The 22,345-nt window shown below is 39.2% G+C and overlaps 1 protein-coding gene across 5 annotated transcripts in view; it reads left to right on the top strand.

The window, feature by feature from the left end:
* Window positions 1-22,345, top strand: part of ZNF106 (zinc finger protein 106) — a 57,964-nt gene that overhangs the window by 1,970 nt on the left and 33,649 nt on the right. For all 5 annotated transcript variants that reach the window (XR_004958697.1, XM_036254648.1, XM_036254663.1 and 2 more), the window contains exons 2-3: window positions 13,707-13,792; window positions 18,849-18,910. Coding sequence is in view for 4 of the 5 variants with exons in the window: in XM_036254648.1 (XP_036110541.1) it covers window positions 13,739-13,792; window positions 18,849-18,910 (116 nt within the window). In the remaining variant the exon portion in view is untranslated. The remainder of the gene's footprint in view (window positions 1-13,706; window positions 13,793-18,848; window positions 18,911-22,345) is intronic.

Here is a 22,345-nt window from a genome sequence, read left to right as displayed (position 1 = left end):
ATCAAGAATAGTAGGAGGGGTGGAGATGTGGAATGGGCTGTCCCACACCCATGTGTGGCAGATAAAAATCGGGAGGGCATCCTGGCCATTTTGGCTCAGCAGTTAGAGCGTCAGCCTGTGGTCCAGAGAGATCCCGGTTTGGTTCCCACTAGGGGCATGTACCTCATGCAGTTTGTCCCCGGCCCTCAGTCCTACGGGTGGCAGCCACTCGATGTGTCCCTTTCACGTCGATATTTCTCTCTCTCTCTCTCTCTCTCTCTCTCTCTCTCTCTTCCTCTCTCTGCCCCTCTGCTCTGTCTGAACAAAAAAATGGGAAAATGTCCTCAGGTGAGGATAAAAAAAATCAGGAGGGAAATCTGGGCTGTTTAAGTTCCCCCTGAGGATCGAGGGGTCCCAGCCCCACACTAGGTCCCCCGCAGGGTTCTAGTGTTGGGAAGAGAAGTCCCCATAACTTCTGGCTGTAAAAACCAGCAGGGATTGTGGCTGAGTGAGATGGAGGGCGGCTGGAGACTCGGGTTTCTCTTAAAGGGTCTGTGCACAGATTTACTTAGACTCACTTGCTCTGCGCTTCAGTGCTGGGACAGCAGTTTGAAAGGCATCAGGGACATACAGGGAGGAACTGAAGTGTCTGGCATCAGGGTGAGAGCTGGAGGGGCAGCTTTCTCCCAGACAGAAGTCAGAGGCCATTGTTCCTTTTCTGAGCCCTCCCTCACAGAGCCTACTGGCTAGCACCATATCTGAGTTTTCATCAACCTGGCCCACATTGTTAGTCCTGTCCTGGTGATTCCCTGATACCCTACCCCACCCAACTTGTGGGCCCAACCCAACCCCTGACTCTTCCACACAAATGGCCTATCTTGATTCATGCTCTCAAACAAGCAGCATCTGGCCCTGTACCTCTCATTAAGTTTTCCCAGGCCAGGCACTAGGGGTAGCCAGCCTTTGTGCATAGTTTGGCTTCCCATGAGCATCCCCAAGCCCAGAACAAATAGCAGCCATCTGCAGATCACTTTGTAGCTCATGCCAGGTGGCCCCAGGCAGGGCATAGGTGGTGACTGACCTTGGCCTGCACCTCCCAGGAGGTCTCAGAGTCAGTGCACCTGATGGACAGCTTTAGACTATCTTGAAGCACCACCCAGCCACCTCCACAGGTGACATACTCAGTAGGCACCAGAGTCCTACTGAAGTAAGTCCTGCTCCATGGGGTCAACCCTGCACAGCAGATCCTCCACAGTGGTTGTCACAGCCAGTCTTGACAGCCTATCAGTCTGGGGTAAAGTCCTCCCATTGACCTGCCAATAGCTATCAAGTTCAACTACAAGCCCACACAGTGGAGACTTAGTGGCAGTGCACCTGGAATGCCCAGCTCAGGTAAATGGAGAGGCTGTGCCACTGGACACTATGGGACACCAACTACATAAGGCCACACTACCAAGCCTGGGAGACTTAGCAGCTCTAACTAATACATAGAAACAAACCCAAGGAGGCTGCCAAAAAGACAGGACAAAGAAACATATCCCAAATGAAAAAACAGAACTAAACTCCAGAAAGAAAGAAAAAAAACTAAATATAATGGAGACAAGCAATCTACCAGATGCAGAGCTCAAAATACTAATTATAAGGATGCTCCATGAATTAAGGGGGAAAGTTCATGAATTTAGTGAGAACTTCAACAAAGAGATAGGAAACATAAAAATGGCTATGGAAAACGTAAAAAAGAACCAGTCAGAAATGAAGACTATGTTAACTGAAATGAATACATTGCAGGAAATCATGCCCTGGCCAGGCAACTCAGTTGGTTAGAGCATCTTCCTGATATGCCAAGGTTGCAGATTTAATCCCTGGTCAGGGTACATAAAAGAACCAACCAATAAAGGCATAAATAAGTGGAACAACAAATCAATCTCTTCTCTCTCTCTCTCTCTCTCTCTCTCTCTCTCTCCCCCTCTCCGTCTCTTCCTCTCCCTCCCTCCCACCTCCCCCCTCTTCTCTAAAGTTAAAAAAAGAGTACATTACAGAGAATCAACAGTAGAGTAGAGGAAGCACAAGATCAATTAAAGAATTAAAAGCATGGAAGATAAGGAAGCAGAAAATACCCAATAAGAACAGCAAAAAGAAAAAGGAATAAAAAGAAAGGAGGACCATATAAGGAGCCTCTGGGACAACTTCAAGCATAGCAACAGCATCATGGGGGTGCCAGAAGGAGAGAGAGAGAGAGAGAGAGAGAGAGAGAGAGAGAGAGAGAGCGCAAGGAATTGGAAACCTATGTGAGCCTGACTGGTGTGGCTCAGTGGATTGAGCATCACTCCATGGACTGAGAGATCCCAGTTCAATTCCTGGTCAGGGCACATGGGGTTGTGGGCTCTGTCCCCATGGGGGATGTGCAGGAGGCAGCTAATTGATGTGTCTCACTCACATCAACGTTTCTCTCTCTCTAAAAAATCAATGAAAACATTAAAAAAAGAAAGAAAAAGAAAACCTATGTGAAAATATAATGATGGAAGACTTCCCTAACTTGATGAAGGAAATAAACATACAAGTTTAGGAATTGTAGAGTCCCAAACAAAATGAACCCAAAGAGACCCAAGACATATCATAATTAAAATACTAAAGGTGAAGACAAAGAATCTTAAGAGAAGCAAGAAAATAGCAGTTAGTTACCAAGAGAATTAATTGCTAGCAGGTCTGCTCTATAAGAAATGCTAAAGGAAGTTTTTCAGGCTGAAGGGAAATGATAACCAGATGAAAACTTAAATCTTCATAGTGTAATGAAGAGCACCAGAAATGGTAAATATCTGGATAAATATAAAAAAGGTTTGCCTTTAAAATTTTTGAAACTATATTTGACTGTTTACATTTTTTAAAAAGAAGCATCATCTTGTGGAGTTCGTCGCATAGTGTAGATATAAAACATATACCATAAAGCATAGAACGGGAGGAGGGAATAAATGGACCTATATGATTGTGAGATTACATGAAATGGTACATTATTAACACTAAGTACAATGTAAAATGATAAGGATGTATATTGTCATTCCTATAGCAAACACCATGGAAAAAATAATGCAAAAAACTGTTGCTTAAAAGCTAGTATAGATATTAAAGTGACTAATCCAAATGACAACAGAAGCAGAAATACAGATGGAAAAATTGGGATAAAAAATAATGTAATGGTAGACCTAATCCAACCATATCAAGAGTTTCACTTAATTTAATGGAATAAACACTTCGATTCAGTGCACAAAGACAGATAGGCTAAAAGTAAATGCATGGAAAAAGATATGCCTTTCAAACAGTAGGGATAAGAAGTCTGGAATGGTTATACTTATATATCAGTAAAGGTAGATTCAAGATAAAGTGTATTGCCAGAGTTCGGGGGGGTTTCATAATGATAAAAGGGTCAGTTCATCTAGAAAACAAAATCATAATTATGTATGTGCCTCATCAGAGCTTCAAAACATATCAAGCAAAGTTGATACAATTAAAGGAAGAAATAGATGACACTCATAGATATTTGAAAAAAAAAACAGTGTAGATCTACATCCAATAACTATAGAATATACTTTTCTCCCCCAAGTATACATATAGACCACATGCTAAACTATAAGTTAAGTCTCAATAAATTTGAAAGGATTGAAAAAATAGGGAATATGATTTTTTTACCATAATGGGGTTAACATTGGTGTCTAAAAAAACCACAAGTATTTGGAAATTCAGTGAAATTTTAAAATCTATGAGTCAAGAAATCTCAAGAGAAATGTTAAAGTATTTTGAACTGGATGATAAAAGTACAACTTCAAAATTTGTGGGATAACTGTCATAGCCAAGAGGAGGCTAAGGGGACATAATGACTAAATGTAATTTATCCTGGTTGAGATGCTGGAGGAGAAAAAGGATACTGTGTAAAAAAAGGAAATAAAATAAGGACTTAAGCCCTGGCAGGTTTGGCTCAGCGGTTAGAGTGTCGGCCTGCGGTCCAGAGAGACCCGAGTTCGGTTCCCGCTAAGGACTCATACCTTGGTTGCAGTTTGTCCCCGGCCCTGGTTGGTTGTGCAGGTGGCAGCCACTCGATGTGTTCCTTTCACATTGATGTTTCTCTCTCTCTCTCCCCCTCCCACTCTATCTGAACAAAAAATGGAAAAATGTCCTCGGGCTAGGATAAAAGATACACACACACGTGTGTGTGTGTATGGACTTAAGTTAATAGAAATGTGTCAGTATTCATTTATTAACTGTGATAAATTTGTACTAATGTAAGATGTAAATAATATGGGAAACTGAGGCTGAAAGTAACTTTCAGAGACTTAACACCCAAAATATTAATGGGTATATGGCTAATCTGTTACTTTTTCAACTTTTCTATAAATCTAAAATTATTCTAAAAGAAATCGTTTCTTTAATAGTGCTAAAAAAATAAAATGAAACAGCCCTGGCCAGTTTGGCTCAGCGGTTAGAGCGTCGGCCTGCGGTCCAGAGATACTCGGGTTTGGTTCCCGCTAGGGGCACGTACCTTGGTTGCAGTTTGTCCCTGGCCCCGGTCGGGGTCTTGTGGGTGGTGACCGCTCGATGTGTCCCTTTCATGTTGATGTTTCTCTCTCTCTTTCTCTGTCTCTTTTCCTTCCTATCTCTCCCTCCTGCCCTGTCTGAATAAAGAATGGAAAAAAGTCCTTCGGTGAGGATAAAAAAAATAATAATAATAAAACAACTTTGTATGGTACAGCTATTAGAGTGTTTAAAGAGAAATTTATAGCCCAAACATTTATTTTAGCAAAGTCTAAAGACAGTGACCTAAAGTTTTACCATAAGCTAGTAAATGAGCAAAATAAACCTAAAGTAGATAGAAGGAAAAATATAAAGATGACAGAAGAAATCAATGAAATAGGAAAATTAAAAAAAGAGAGAGAGAGAACATGACAAAGCCAGAGGTTGGTTTTTTGAAAAGATCGACAATATTGATAAACCTTGTAGATAGACTGATAGTGAAAAAACAGAGAGAACACAAATTGCTGATATCAGGAATGAAAGGGATTTATCACTACAGATGCTATAGGATAATAAGGTTATATTATAAACAACTTTATGCTAACAAATTTGACAATATAAGTAGACAATTTCTTGAAAATGGTAATGTACTAAAACTGTCACAGTTGAAACAAAATCTGGATAAGCTTATGTTAAAGAAACGGAAATAGTAATAAAAAGAAAACTTCCCACAAAGAAAACTCAGGGCCCAATGATTTCATAATGAAATCTAGCAGGTATTTTTTTTTTTTTATTGATTTTTTTTACAGAGAGAGGAGGGAGAGGGAGAGAGAGAAACATCGATGAGAGAGAACATCAGGAATCGAACCAGCAACCTCTTGGTGCATGGGTCAGTGCTCAACCATTGAGCCACAACAGCCGGGCTCTAGCAGGGATTTAAAGAAGAAACATCAGGCCCTGGCCAGTTTGGCTCAGCGGTTAGAGCATCGGCCTGTGGACTGTAGAGACCTGGGTTCAGTTTCCGCTAAGGGCACGTACCTCAGTTGCAGTTTGTCCCCGGCCCCGGTTGGAATTGTGTGGGTGGTGACCAGGTGGGGGTGTCTCTCTCACATAGATGTTTCTCTCTCTCTTCCTCCCTCTCTATCTGAAGATAAATGCAAAAATATCCTGGGGTGAGGATAAAAAAAAAAAGAAGAAGAAACATCCGTTTTACATAAACTTTAAGAAATAGACAAAAGGGAAGCACTTTCAAACTCATTTTACAAGACCAATATAGCCCTGATAACCAAAATCTGATAAAGATGTTACAGACTAAAAATAAAGTTACAGAAGAGTGTGCCTAGACACAAAAAAAATTCCAGACAAAACATTAACAAATCATAATACAACATGACTAAGTGACCCACATGAATATAGGTAGGACCCCAAAAATTCTAGCCAAAATAATTAACATTAACAAATCATGATATATCATGACTAAGTGACAAAGGACAAATGGATAGATATCTGATTGACAGAGCACGTATAGTAAGTTAGTGGTAGATTCTGGGTGGTAGGTATAGGGGTTTATGGGAAACAGGATGTGGGTATTCACTATGAAATTATTTTAGCATTTCTGTGTTTGAAATTTTCTAAAATACGATATAGGGAGAAAAATCAGGGGAATATTATAATCAGATTTTAATTTAAACAGATTACTTATGCTGCAGTATAAGGAATTAGGAAAGCTCAGGGTTACCTAAGTAATGTGAGGGGGCACTGAGACCACTTAGGAGGATAATATATAGCTATTCCTTGTAGGTTGGTAATTTCAAGGTAAATTTGAATCCATTGATATTTTTCAAGCTCTTGGAATGCTGAACTTTTGAACAGTAGCAAATTTTGTCTAAGCATATTTTTTTACTACATGCTTGCTGAGATGTTTGAATACATCACTGCCGCATACGCAGTATGCATGTGAACTTCTAGTAAACATCGAACTTTTGACATTTACAATGATATGTTGAAGATTCTTACAAATTCCAAAATTTGCAAATACTACTTCTTTAGTAGCACATAAATGTTCCCCTTAAATTAAATAACATATATGGTGACCTTTTCAAAGACTTAATGATTTTTTAAATATGGCACAGACATTTAGAAAACTATTACCATCGATTAAACTGCTAAAGTAAATGCTTTACTCTTAAACCACAACTATGGTAGAGTCAACCATGAATTTAAAAGATTCTGTAATAAAGAAATAATGAAGATGATTGTTATTATAGTCAGACTTTTATAAAGGAGAATAAGATTATTGAATGTGCCAACAAGATTCAGCAGTTAGCTAGGCTCGCTCATTAGCATACAGTGATTATAATTCATGTCACAGAATTTTAAATTGCTATGTGGCTCTTTGGGGTTGCTTAGAAATAGATATAAATGATATGTTGAGTAAAAGAATGCAGACTTTTTAAACCGCTAAATAAATGCAACAGGATACCCAGTAACACTTTTTTTTTCTTTTTATCCTCACCTGAGGACATTTTTTTGTTCAGATAGAGAGGGAGGGAGGGAGGAAAGGAAGGAAGGAGGGAGGGAGGGAAGGAAGGAGAGGGAGGGAGGGAGGGAGGGAGAGAGAGAGAGAGAGAGAGAGAGAGAGAGAGAGAGAGAGAGAGAGAGAAAGAGAAACATCTATGTGAAAGGGACACATCAAGTTGCTGCCACCCGCACAGCCCAGAGAGAGAGAGAGAGAGAGAGAGAAAGAGAAACATCTATGTAAAAGGGACACATCAAGTTGCTGCCACCCGCACAACCCAACCAGGGCTGGGGACAAACTGCAACTGAGGTATGTGCCCTTAGCGGGAACTAAGCCCAGGTTTCTCTGGACCACAGGCCTATGCTCTAACCGCTGAGCCAAACCGGCCAGGGCCCCAGTAACACTTTTAAAACAGTGTCTGTACAAGCTGTCTTTGGGCTTAGTACTTATCTGTTATACGATGATAACTTTTGCTAATATTTTTATGATTTTGTTAGGATTGATGTTATCCCATTTTTTCTCCGCAATTTTTCCCTTTAGGACATAATGCTTGCCAAGTTTCAGAATTGAGTAAGGAATTGAAACCTGACAGTAGTTCTAATTCTGAGTTAAGATCTATCCTGTCCATTTCCTTGCCTGGGTGATGGTCAATATGAACAGCTTCATTTGCTTTGGGCACAATTTTTAATGCCTTTTCCTGAGCCACAGCTTTAACTTCCTATCTTTGTTTAGGCCTATGCTTACTAATAACGAGTGGTTGTACTTATACTCCTGCTAAATGTGGTTTTAGGGCAAATAATATAAAAAGTAGGAATGCTAGTGAGTGAAATGCTTATGAGTGCAGGAAACCACCAATCACTTGCTAGCCAGAATTTAGAACTAGCAAGTAGAACAATTACCCAGAATAAGCTTTTGAAAGTTGTAGTTATACATTGATATGCCCCAAAATACTTCCTGACCTCTGTTGTCAACTTAGCTAGGAGCCTTGAAACTTTCTGGGAGGCCCACTTAGCAAATTGAGGATCTCCCAGAAGTGCCAGTCATATTTTTGTTCCATAATCTTTTGGGCAGCCTAGGGGTAAAGACAAAACTTGTTCTATCACTGAACACTGTGTCTCTGTTACCTGTCTTTCTCACCAGAAATCCATTAGTTTTCTGTCAGAGTTAATGTGGAGGCACAGAAAGTTATCTGTAGAATTCAAAAAAGGGGATTCTAATCTGAATACCCCCTCCACCCTCACACACAGTGAATCAATTTTTAAACTTTTTTTTTTCAGTATGTTATAGTATATTATTGTCTTATAGAGTCTCAATTGGCTTTATGTCAAAATTCAAACACCCTTTATTTTTTTTTTATCCTCACCCGAGAACATTTTTTTATTTTTTGTTCAGATAGAGTGGTAGGGAGAGAGGAAGAAAGAGAGAGAGAGAGAAACATCGACATGAAAGGGACACATTGAGTGGCTGCCTCCTCCCGCACGGCCTGACCCAACCCGGGCTGGGGACAAACTGCAACCAAGGTATGTGCCCTTAGCGGGAACCGAACCTGGGTCTCTCTGGACTGCAGGCCGACGCTCTAACCGCTTAGTCAAACTGGCCAGGGCAAAATTTAAACATCTTAAGTACTACTGGGTTAATTGTATTGAATGCTAGAAGTATATAAAAAATATACCTTTCTCATGGTAAAGCCAGGGAGATTAGACGTACCAACTATCAAACAACCTGTTTTCCTTATTTCACAGGCTCTTTAAACAGTAAAATGGGATAATGTAACAATGTTCCAAATAAAGTTCCTTGGCACTAAATAGTGTTTTCTAGCCTTGAATTACATAATAAATGTTTTGAAAAATATGCTTTCTTTTTTTTTTAATCCTCACCAGAAGATAATGTTTTTATTGATGTGAGAGAGAGAGAAACATGGGTTGCCTCTCAGCATCCCGACTGGGGTTTGAACCTATAACCTAAGTATGTGTCCTGACTTGGAATCACACCCACAGCCTTTTGGTATACAGGATGATGCTCCAACCAACTGAGCCACCTAGCCAGAGCAGAGAAATATTCTGACATTAATGTTTGAGATGGATTACAGTGTTATGAATAAGATAGTGATTATTAGCTGACCAATTTAAGTCACTTTTTTTTTTTTTTTATCCTCACCCGAGGACATTTTTCCATTTTTTGTTCAGACAGAGTGGGAGGAGGAGAGAGGAAGAAAGAGAGAGAAACATTGACCTGAAAGGGACACATCAAGTGGCTGCCACCCGCACGACCAACCAGGGCCAGGGCCAAACTGCAACTGAGGTACGCGCCCTTAGCAGGAACCGAACCCAGGTCTCTCTGGACCGCAGGCGGACTCTCCAGCTGCTGAGCCAGACCGGCCAGGGCTTAAGTCACCTTTGAGGAACTACTCTTGTATAAGGATGGGGAGAGCATAATGAAGTACAAAATGGAGTCTCTGGAGATTCTGATGCGATAGTTCTACCCTGTCTGCATAACTATTTCTTTTTTTTTCCTTTTTTTAATTATTATTGTTATTTTATTTTTTTAATCCTTACCCGAGGATATTTTTACATTTATCTTCAGACGGGGGGCGGGGGGGCATCAATGTGAGAGAGACACATTGACTGGTTGCCACCCACATGACCTCAACTGGGGCTGGGGACAAACCACAACCCCGAAGTACATGCTCTTGGCTGGAATCGAACCCAGGACTCTTTGGTCCGCAGGTCAACACTAACCGCTGAGCCAAATCAGCCAGGGCTGTATTTCTTTTTCTTAATAAAATTATGTGGGCAATTCTCATAAACTGCTTAGATGTAGAAGTTGTTTATATATTAGTGGCAGGAGTCAGGGCAGTAAACATTAGTGAGTAGAGCAGTGGGGTGAAAGGAGAAGAACAGATGAAAGGTCATGCAGTTTTGTCACAGTGAAGAATAAAAATAGATAACAAAAATGACAATCCATCAGGACTTAGCATCTAAGTATGGGAATCTGAAAGAAAATCAGTATGGCTTTGATTATATGGGAAAAGTAGTTGTATTGACAGGATAGTGATTAGGATGTTAAGAAAAGGTACTTAATTATAGGATTTTAAGACTATTATGACCAAGGAATGTCACAGATATTTCTCATAGTTATTCGGAGAAATTTTGAAAGATTTTATAGTGGGTATATGTAAAAGGTATATAAGGGGGAAGGTAAGGTGGTTAAAGTGAGGAGAGCTGTAGTTGAATTTTATACACTTACTTGACTTGTATAATGTAACTTCTCAAGGACTAGAGATCTGATTTGGGTGATTCCCATATATAAGGCTGTGAGCTAGTTTCAGTATTTCAAAAACTTAATGGAAATCATATTATCCATTTTGAGGATGTACAAGTTAAAATTACCTTGTCTTTGGCTAGAATCATATCAACTCAGTGTTTAAATACCACACCTTGCCCTGGCCGGTTTGGCTCAGCGGTTAGAGCATCAGCCTGCAGTCCACAGAGACCCGGGTTCGGTTCCCGCTAAGGGCATGTACCTTGGCTGCAGTTTGTCTCCGGCCCTGGTTGGGTCGTGTGGGTGGCGGCCACTCGATGTGTCCCTTTCACATCGATGTTTCTCTCTCTCCCTCTCTCTCCTTCCCGCTCTATCTGAGTAAAAAATGGAAAAATGTCCTCGGGTGAGGATTAAAAAATAAATAAATAAATAAATACCACACCTTCCTTATTGGTTACATTTTGGTGTTATACTTTTTTACTTTTTACAAAAGTCAAAATGAACTTACTTATTACATGGGGATTAGAAACATGGAGCTCATAAAAGGAAAAAGTAAATAACAAGAGGGAGTCTTTGGTTAAAAGCTTGATAGAGAATGATTTTATTTATCGATTTAGTAGGAGTATCTGGCTTTATTAAATAGAAACACAATTCGTGTTTGTTTGTTTTTATCTTCACCCAAGGACATTTTTCCATTTTTTGTTCAGATAGAGTGGGAGGGAGGCAGGAAGAGAGAGAGAGAGAGAGAGAGAAACATCGACGTGGAAGGGACACATCGAGTGGCTGCCACCTGCATGACCAACCAGGGCGGGGACAAACTGCAACCGAGGTATGCACCCTTAGCGGGAACCGAACCTGGGTCTCTCTGGACCGCAGGCCAATGCTCTAACCGCTGAGCCAAACAGACCAGGGTGGAAACATAATTTGTATTTTAGTATTTAGTTTTCAATTGAGAAAATATGTAAAAATGTCCACAATGACTGTTATTCCTTGTGCCAGAATGTCATACTTTTTCACTGACTGTTGCTGCTAAGTTTTTTGTTCCTGTTTTGTTTTGGGTTAATAACTTGAATCAGTATTAGAAACTTTTCTGGACATACCTTCTTTACTAATATTTATTTCCCCAACTTTTAGAGCAGTGCTAGGTATTTGGTAAATGCTTGTTGAATGAAGTAACCAAATACTGCATGTAAATAGTAATCATAATTGCCCTGGCCTGTTTGGCTCAACAGTTGGAGCATCGGTCCACGGACCAAAGAGTCTCGGGTTCGGTTCCCACTAAGGGAACGTACCCTGGTTGCAGTTTGTCCCTGCCCCGGTTGGGGTCATGTGGGTGGCGGCCAGTCCGTGTGTTTCTCTCTCGTCAATGTTTCTCTTTCTTCCTCCCTCTCTACCTCCCGCTTCATCTGAAGATAAAGTAAAAAAATATATATAATTATAATTAAAATGGAAGTAAATGTTAGGATATAAGGGAATTAAAAGAATAATTATGCTTTGAGGCTTAGCACTGGAGTTATGTTAATTTTAAGGTTTAGGAGATTATCAGCAATACTGGAAGCATAGATGATACTGTACCTATCCATAAAGTTGTGTTTCTTTGTTTAATTAGATAGCTGACATTCAGCTTTCTCAAATGTAAAGAAAAAAACTTTTTAAATTTTTTTTTTTTTTTTTAGAGAGAGAGATAGAAACCTCAATGTGAGGTTGACCGACCGGCTGCCTCCTGCATGCCCCCTACCCATGATTGAGACCACAGCCTGGGCCTGTTCCCTGACTAGGAATCCTACCCGGTAACCTTTTGGTACCCAAGTGATGTCCAGTCAACTGAGCCACACTGGCCAGGGCTGAAATGTGCAAAATTTTACCCTATAATCTTATTTTGGTGTTTTGTACTTTGTTACTGAATAATACTATTTTAGACATTTAAGTCATGGTATGAAGTGAGTTGCAATAGCAGGAAAACTGATGAGTGACCAGGAGAAGTAGAGAACTTTAGGCCTCTTCTCATTGGCCCTTCTGCTGTGTTGTCTAGGAGTTACAGATTAAATTAGGATAGTGTATCACTTCATTACCTCAGTTTTAAGTCCCCTAAGGAATGAAGCCAGAAGAGGAAGCAGACATATCTATTAGAGCCTGGTGTGCATGTGTGTGTACAGGAACAGAGTGCTGCCTGAGGAGTGGGATTCAGTTCTCATGTAGAGGATCTTTGCAGGGACTCGAAAAGAAAGTATGGAGGATTATAAAGTAGAAAATCTCCAGTCTTAATACAAACCCCAGTACTTACCCAGCTCTCTAGCTCACATTTAATAACCCAAGATGTTTCCATTTGGAACAATTCAACAAATACTTATGAAGTGTCTGCAATGTGCCAGACACTGTCCTAAGTGCTAGACTTGTACTAGTGAACAAAATATACCAAGTCCTTGTTCTCGTGGCACTAAATTTTTAAACAGAGCAAAGAGAGAATAACAAATATATACTGTGCTAGGTAGTAAAAGATACTTGTTTCAGTTATCTCTTGCTGTGTAACAAACTACCCCCAAATTTGCTGATTTAAAATAATGGTTTTATTGTTTCTTACAATTCTGTTCATTGAAAAGGGCTCGTCTGCATGGTTCTTTAACTAGTCTTACTTGGGATCCCTCATTGGCAGGTGGGTCTGGAACACTTGACATGGCTCACTTGCTCCAACATGGTTGTTAGGTGGTCCTGTTATTGTTTGGGTGCTCAGCTGAGGTGTCAGTTTTTTTTTCCCTTGGCCTCTCCTTGTAGCTTGGGCTTCTCACAGCACGGTGACTGTGAGTGTTCCGGGTGCGTAAAGGCAGAAGCTGCAGCTTTTTAAAGCCCCAATCTCAGAAATTACATTGTCACTTCCACCACATTTTATTGGTCAAAACAGGTCACAGGGAAGGAAAATAGACTCAACTTTTGGTGAGTGGTGATGACAAGATCACATTGCAAAAGAGCACATGGGGTTGGAGATAATGCTGAATGAGATGGGAATCAGTTGGAAGATTCTGAGGAGAGGAGTTATGTGATCTGACTTAAATTTTAAAAGATCTCATTCTGAGAAATCTGGCTACTTTTCTGAGAATAGATTGTAAGAGGATAAGAGTAGAAGTAGGATGTCAAGTCAGTAGGCTAGTGCCATGTGGTGATAAACTAAGTAGTGAGAAATGGTTGGTTTTGGATATATTTCAAGGTGGAATTGACAGGATTTGCCGGTGAAGGTGGATATGGGGTGAGAAAGAGGGACCAAGGATGATTCTGTTTTTGCCCTAGGTACCTGGAAAATTGGGATTTTTATTTTCCAAGATGAGAAGATGGGGAGGAGCAGGGTGGAGGTGCGGAAGATGTAAGACTTGTATTTTTGGCCATGCTTAGAAGAATCTAAGAAGATACCTAAGGGGGGGAAAGGTTACTAAATGTTACTTCCTCGTTGCAGGTGTGACGTTGAGTGCTTCAGATCTGGTCACTATGGTACGAGAACGAAAATGCATATTGTGCAACACTGTTTACAGCTCAAAAAAGGTAACAATAGAAGAGGGAGAATCTGAGACTTTGTAACTGGTTTTTTGTTTTGTTTTTTCAGAAACATGAAATTTGTAACTAGGTAAAAGCTTTTTATTTTTTAGTATTTTTTTCTTTATTGATTTTCAGAGAGAGAGGAAGAGAGAGAGAGAGAGAGAGAAATAGAAACATCGATGAGAAAGAACATCGATTGGCCACCTCCTGCATGCCCCCCACTGGGGATCAGGCCCACAACCTGGGCATGTGCCCTGACTGGGAATCAAACTGGCGACCTCTTGGTGCATGAGTCAGTGAGCCACACTGGCCAGGCGGGGTAAAAGCTTTTAATGTTGTCTTATTTATGCTTCTTTCTTAAACCATAGGCTCAATCCACTGTTTTTTTCCTCATTACTGCCTCATGAAACCAGTAACTGTGTTATTAAACCTGTACCCAGAATTTAAGGATACTTGAAAATAGATAATAAAGTGAAATTTAGTTAGTAGACAGTTGTGGAGAAAATACCTTAAAATTTAGGTTATTTGAGGTTATACTACTTTCTAATTAGCTGAGGATACAGCATTATATGCACCTGCATTCTGTTTCTGCCTTTGTGAAAAGTGCAACCCAACAGAAATGGTATTAATAATATCCTAGATGTCCACAAGGTGGGGATATTGCACAAAGAAAAACAGATGTTTCTAAGAACTAAAAGAATGTACCTGTGCCTTAGGGAAATTGGCTGCAAGTTGTCATACTTTTTGCTTTTTCTTGCCTTTATCCTTTGCTTTCAAAGTAGTGCTGTTAGCTTAAATGTTGAGGGGTTTTTTTTCCCTCTGCTTTTAAGATGTTCTTTGTTTTTATTGGAAATTCAGACACCTGGAAATATTATTTTGAGCTATCATGAAAGATGTTTGGGACTAAGATGGATGAAGAAATAAGAGAAGATGCCCTGGCGAGTGTGGGTTCAGTTCCTGGTCAAGGGCCCGTACCTGGGTTGCATGTTCAGTCCCCCACCCTATAGGGGCATGTGCTGGAGGCAACCAGTCATTGTGTCTCTCTAACATAGATGTTTCTCTCTCTGCCCCTCTCCCCCCCCCCCCCTCTAAAAATCAATGGAAAAAATATCCTCGGGTAAGGATTAACAAAACAAAAAGAAATAGAGAAGAGATATTTTCGGTGGGAGAACATCTGTACAAAGATACAGAGATAGAATGGAATATAATAGTTCTGGGAGTTGGTAAGAAGGCTCATCTCATTAAAACAGTTTCATCTTGGGAATAGTGGAACTGCAATTTAATTTGTAACTTAAGTGAAGACATTTGATAAACTGTTGAATGCAAGACTGAGGGGTTTGATTATGATCCATCCAGTAGGCTGGGGTGAAGAATTTATTTTCCCTGTATAGTGATGAAAAAAATCAGTTGAGATTTAAAAATCATATATCAGCCCTGGCCAGTTTGACTCAGAGGTTAGAGCATCAGCCTGCGGTCTGGAGAGACCCAGGTTTGATTCCTGCTAAGGGCACATACCTCGGTTGAGGTTTGTCTCCGGCCCTGGTTGGGTCATGTGGGTGGCAACCACTCGATGTGTCCCTTTCACGTCGATGTTTTTTTCTCTCTCTCTCTCCCTCCCACTCTATCTGAGCAAAACATCGAAAAATGTCCTCGGGTGAGGATTAAAAAAAAAAAAATCATGTATCATAATATACCTGTTGCTTTAAAAAATAAATAACTGCTTTTCTAGTTTTAAAAATTTAGATCAGGGTTTATATAAATTTTCAATAAAGAAAAATTCCTTATGGCTACTTTCAAATTAGAGGGATGGGAAATTGAGAAGATGTGAGATGGATAAGGGATTCAGACTTTGATAAAGCAGCAGCCCTATCTTAAAATATCATAATTTTGATATTTTAAGTCTTTTTGGCAAAAGTCTTCTACTCTGATTTGAAACATACTTTCCATCTCATACTTTTACATGGATCATAATGAAGGTAAATCAAGGGCTGGGATTATCCACTCCTGCCTTAGAGAAAGCTAACTAGTATATAGGTCTTTTAGCAACTATATAGGTCTATATATGGCATGATTTCAGTGTTAAGATTAAGGTGGTCTAAGAAATTAGAATAGGTTAATTGAGAGAGATAACTCAGATACTTATTTGCAGATAGATCATGAGCAACTTAAGATAAAGCAATGCTCTCTCCTCTAGTTTCCCAAACTGGTATAACCCTGGTTTTTCCAAAATCACTGTGGAGGAGAAAAGATCCAGGGTGACTAAAGTATGAGCTGTTTACTACATCTCTGAGTATCCTGATGCTTATTAACTTGTGAAAGACTACGAAGCCCTGGAGTTAAAAAAAATATATTAAAAAAAATTTTAATATTATTTATTGCTTTCCAGATTTGTTTGTTCACTGACCAAAAATTTTTCCCCTTCTTTCCCCTCTTTTAAAAAACATAAAATTGCCCTGGCTGGTTGGCTTAGTTGGTTGGAGCATTGTCCTGTACACCAAAAATTTTCAGGCTCATTCTCAGTCAGTGCACATACCTAGGTTGTGTTTGATCCCTGGTCTCACATTGATGTTTCTCTCTCCCCGTCTCTCTTAAAAAAAAACCCAAAAATCAATAAAAACATATCCTTGGGTGAGGATTAAAAACAAACAAACATAATACTGATCAATATAAAAGGAACTAAATAGAAGCTTGGTAACTGAACAGGTAGGCATTTACAGCTATTACTTTAATCCTGTGCCTGTGGATCTTTACCAGTTATTTTAAGAGCTCAGTTTATCTCTTTTTGCATTTATTCCTTAGATCAAGATGGGAGAGCATTTCATAGGTAAATATTAGGAAAAGATCTGGGACAATCAAGTCATGTTTAAACTAGTTTTGAATGATAACATTTTTATATAGAAATATAGAGTTGGTTTTTATATCAGAGAATAACTCATTTCAGTGAATTCTGTTTGGGTCAGGAATGGTTTCATTGCAAGAAACAGAACTCACTTAAATTTAGCTTAAAAAGAGGGGATTTGGCATATGTAAATCTTTTATAAAAATATTATTTTGATTTTAGAGAGAGGAAGGGGCAGAGAGAAAGAGAAACATCAGCTTGTTATTCCATTTATTTATGCATTCCTTAGTTGATTTTTTTTTTTTTTGTTAATCCTCACCTGAGGATATTTTTTCCATTGCTTTTTTTTTTTTTTTTTTAGAGAGAAGTGGGGGAGGGAGAGAGAGAGACATCAGTGTGAGAGAGACACATTGATTGGTTGCCTCCCTCATGCACCCTGACCAGGGCTGGGGATTGAACCTACAACCTAGGTATGTGTATGCCCTTAACTGGAAATAAACCTGAGACCCTTTGGTCTGTGGCTGATGCTCTAACTGCTGAGCCACTCTGGCCAGGGCATTGGTTGATTCTTGTGTGTGCCCTGACTGGAGATTGAACTCTCAACCTTGGCACATCAGGAGGACACTCTAACCAACTGAGCTACCTGGCCAGGGCCTTGGCATATATAAGTCTTAATCCAAGGAAGAAATTGAACAATCAATAAAGATTTGAGCTGGTGTTGTGTATTGTTCGTGGACTTTTTCATTCTATATTATGTCACTAACTTGACTCAGTTTTCAATTCTAACCATTCTAGTTAGTGGCCAATCAGTTGTAGTTAGAAGGGGTCACATGTAAAACTGTCCCTTCCAAATGAAGATTTGTGGGGGTAAGAAGGAAGTGGTGGTCATCTTCAGCAAAATTGCTATTTAAAGGATTGTTTGTCACACTGTAGTAGATAACTTGAATTTAGACTAGGTTGTTAGGTTGTTGTATGCTTTTTGACAAACTATACAATGAAAAATCTCAAGGCACTAGATGCTTACAATTAAACATGTTGTTTGAAATACTGGCTTTGGTGTCAGATCTGCCAAAGTTTGAGTCCTAGTTTAACCACTTGATTATCTATGACTTGGAGAGGGCAAGACTGGGAATATTTTCACACTTACCCCTTCAGTGCCTAGCTCTGTACTTGATAATAAACACTTGGTAAATGTTAGTTGAATAAATGAATTAGCTTCTCTTTGTGCTTGTGTCCATATGCAGTTCAAGTGAGAAAATGTTTGAGGCACTTAAGCCCGGGGCACAATTAATACTAATTATGGCATACTTGGTAGGTATACTTTGGCATAGCAAAGGGATAGACGTTTATAGCTTTTGAGTGTTTTGAGGTATGTGCATATATGTGTCTGTGTTTTAAAGTGGAAACTTCCCATGGAGGGAGGGGGAGAATCTAGTAAATTTTCAAACTTTTCTTTAGAACCAAACAAATCAATTGGGGGCAGTGGGCAGTGAAGATGAAGGCATGATTGAGGTACTATGTTCAAAATAGTTTTTAAAAACTTCATGATCAACCATAGAGAAGTTCTATTATATCCTTAAGTTCTGTCTAGAATTGATGTCTCCATCTGTTCATTCAACAGATATTTACAACTGTATGCCAGGCCCAGGCCAAGACATGAATATGAGTTGTAACTTACTTTTGAGAAACTTTCATTTGAGTGGGGAAAGAGAGTATGTAGCAAAGTAGTCAAATAGTTGAGAAGTTATGTGATTTCAGAGTTGTTTTTTAAATAGACTTTAGTAAATTTCTTATATTGAGATAGAATTTAACCCACATAATTCATTCTTAGAACTTTTGCCTTGTGCCCTGGCCAGTTTGGCTCAGCTTTTGGAGCCTCGGCCTGCAGACCAGAGAGTCCTAGGTTCAGTTCCCGCTAGGGGCACATACAAAAAAAAAAAAACTTTTGCCTTGTAAAAGCAATATACTTTTTAACCTTTTTAGAAAGCCACTTATATAAGTCTTTTAAAAAATTCCTTTATTTAAAAATGCAGTATTTCAAGAACATAGCTAAAGAATTATTTAATAAGGAACTTATTACAAAACTGAATTAAGAGGCATAATCACAACAAACACTTTTGACATTAGGAGCTTGAGCCCCAGCTGTTGACTAAACAGAAGCAGGAATTTTTTTTCCCCAAAAGCAGTCCCCCTTAGTTTAATCAGCTTTCTTTAATTTTGAAGGAAATGGACGAACATATGCGGAGCATGTTGCATCACAGAGAACTTGAGAACCTGAAGGGCAGGTATGGAAACGGCTATCTTCCATGAACTTGTGAATGTGGGGGGATCTGAGTGCTGATGAGACCTGTCAGCTTATTTTATAACAATCCTTCATAAATGAATATTATCTTATGGCATGGAACTATCATTTAGCATTAATAACAAGTACAATAGATTTTTTTTTTTTGTCATTCAAAAAGATGAAATCTTTGTGTATCTCAAATGTGCAAAATTCACAGCAACTCTAGTAAGTAGATCACAACAAAGTTGAATTGGGATGAGCTAGTTCTCTCATTAGCAAGCTTTGTCATTCCTACACACCATCCTTGCAACTGGGACATTTTATATTGTATTATTTTTTTATTTTTTTATTAAGTGGTTGGAGTGGAATGGTGGTGGTGGTGGTGGGAGATATTGTACTGTATGCAATAAACTTCTACTGTTGCTAGAATAGTCTGAGAAGTCCAAAGTCTGCTAAATAGTACTGAATCTCATTAGTGTAAATGAAATCCAAGTACAAACCTTGAGTGTTTAAGAATGCTGTTATGTGACGTAAGGCAAGAAAATCTAATAAGTAAGCACCTTTAAAAAATTACATGTAGTAGCCCAGCTGGTGTGACTCAGTGGACTGATGTCATCCCATGAACTAGAGGTCCCTATTCGATTCCGTCAGAGCACGTGCCCAGGGTGCAGGCTCGATCCCCAGTGGGGGGCATGTAGGAGGCAGCCAATCCATGTTTCTCTCTCACATTGGTGTTCCTGTCTCTTTCTCCCTTCCCCTCTCTATAAAAATCAGTGAAAACATATTTTTAAAAAAATAAATGTAGCATATGTATATATTCCATGTTGTTTTTTTTTGGAGACAGTATGAAACAGAGGAACATTGGGAAACTGATCACAAATTAACTATTTAATCAGCATTAACACCCAAACTCATTTTTAGAGGAGAGCACTTTAGTACTAATTTACTTATTTTTTTAGATACAGAGCTAATAAGTTTTGTATGGTTTTCTGGCCCGTGACAAATAATAAGGGAGAAGGCAAGCAGGTAGCAAGAACAAACAGCTGACAAAACTGTAAAAAAACACAAAATCTCAGCCCTGGCCAGTTAGGCTCAGCAGTTAGAGCGTTGGCCTGTGGTCCAGAGAGACCCAGGTTCGGTTCCCGCTAAGGGCATGTACTTCGATTGCAGTTTGTCCCCGGCCCTGGTTGGTCGTGCGGGTGGCGGCCACTCGATGTGTTCCTTTCACGTCGTCGTTTCTTTCTCTCTTTCTTCCTTTCTCTCCCTCCCACTCTATCTGAACAAAAAAATGGAAAAATGTCCTTGGGTGAGGATGAAAAAAAATAAAAAAACACAATCTCAAATAATTTACTTACTTGGAGCATTTCTATAGAGGCAGTCATCATTAGTGTGTGCCAAAGGAACACACTTAGTGTGTTTTAAGAAAAGTTATCTGCTGTTATTTCTTTTTCTATCATCAGTTTATGATTTTTTTTCTCTCTGGATTTCATGTTAAATACTAGCTTTCTGATGTTAGGGCTTTCTGTTCCTCTTTATATTTGTATCACTATAACTTTTGGTTGTGATCTGGTTACAAATGTAAAGAGCATATTTTTTTAGGTTTGAATGCCAGCTTGATTGAGAAGTAAATAACTTGCCTTATTTGGTTCACAGTTGTGGACATTTGGAGCATTTCCTTATTTTTTTCTAATATACTGCTCAGATATGTGGCCTGTAAGTAGTTTCTGCAGATAGATACTATTAAAAAGGCACAGACCTTTATTTATCAATCAGCTGTTGTGGTGTAGTTAGAGCAAGCTTAATAAAGAAAAGCTTATGGATGGAATATCTTAAGGCTTTGCCTTTCACACTCGAGAGGAAATTGTGTGGTAACAGGATGAAGCTAATTTGGTCCCTCCTTTACACACGCTGAGGAAAATTTTTACCTTTATTAGTCAAGAAGTAAAGCAGTACTTTTTTCCAAAAATTACTTTAGATATTTATACAAAGTAGTATTTTAACTGGTTATTGATAAAGAATTGAAAAGTATCATCATTAAGATATTATTTAATTTGCTGTTAACTTTTGAAAACATGGGCTTTCCCAAACACCATGAATGCGTATTGTGTGTGGAATATGCTTATTTCCAGACACAGATACATTTGAATTTTCAGGCCATGTGGTTGGCCTACCCTATTCTTTCCCTAGACAAATATGGATTCTCTTTTCTCTTTTTGTGTCTTATAAAGCTTATCTATTTCTTCTTGAAACTAGATTTCATTTATAAGAAAATATTAGGAATTTCTGTTTTAAGAAAAATACAGAAAATTTTTTTCTGTTTTAAGAAAAAATTTATTTATTTATTGTTAATCCTCACCCGAGGATATTTTTCCATTGCTGTTTTTTGTTTTTTTTTTATCCTCACCCGAGGACATTTTTCCATTTTTTTTGTTCAGGTAGAGTGGGAGGGAGAGAGAGGAAGAGAGAGAGAGAGAAACATCGACGTGAAAGGGACACATTGAGTGGCCGCCACCCACACGACCAACCAGGGCCAGGGACAAACTGCAACCAAGGTACGTGCCCTTGGTGGGAACCGAACCTGGGTCTCTGTGGATCGCAGGCGACGCTCTAACCGCTGAGCCAAACCGGCCAAGGCCCATTGCTGTTTTTTTAAGATAGAATGGAAGGGAGGGAAGGAGAGAGAGAGAGAGAGAGAGAGAGAGAGAGAAAAACATCAATGTGAGAGAGACACATAGACTGGTTGCCACCTGCATGACCCCACCCAGGGCCGGGGCCAAACCGCAACCGAGGTACGTGCCCTGAGCAGGAACCGAACCTAGGACTCTCTGGTCCGCAGGTCAGCTCTCTAACTGCTGAGCCAAACTGGCCAGGGCAGGACTATTTTTCTTTAAATATATAAATGTAGTGGAAATTTTTCAGTGAAAATAATGTATTAAAGTTCCTAGAGGATTGGAAGGACTTAGAATATTAATATTCAGAGTAACCAAGTAATGATATTTTCAGGGAACCTGGTTAGAAGTCATTAAAATGAATCTTAATGTCAAAGACTAGTTTGTATTCAGAGTATTTAAGGTTGAAAAGTCCACAAAACTTTATGAATTTGCTCCATTTTTCTTAGATGTCTTCCATGATTCTTACAAAGTAAGAAAATGTGTGTGTGTGTGTGTGTGTGTGTGTGTATGTGTGTGTGTGTGTTTTAATATACTGGACACACTGGGCATTTTTTGTTTATGCTTTGTCAACTTAGACCACTTTAACCATCTACTTAGCAACTTAGTAGTTGCTCAGTAATTTTTTTTTAATTTAAAATTTTTGAATTAAAAAAAAAAGGGAAGATGGAGTAGTGTCTGTGTGTCTGTGTCTGTTTTAGCAAAGACAGCATGTCTTCTTTTTAATAAATTGGCACTAGTATAACACCAAGATAAATGATTAGAGT

The sequence above is a fragment of the Molossus molossus genome, unplaced genomic scaffold (assembly GCF_014108415.1).
Source record: "Molossus molossus isolate mMolMol1 unplaced genomic scaffold, mMolMol1.p scaffold_m16_p_1, whole genome shotgun sequence".
NCBI classification, from domain to species: Eukaryota; Metazoa; Chordata; class Mammalia; order Chiroptera; family Molossidae; genus Molossus; species Molossus molossus.
Note: the sequence above shows the minus strand (reverse complement) of the source record. Positions and strands in the feature narration are given on the sequence as shown.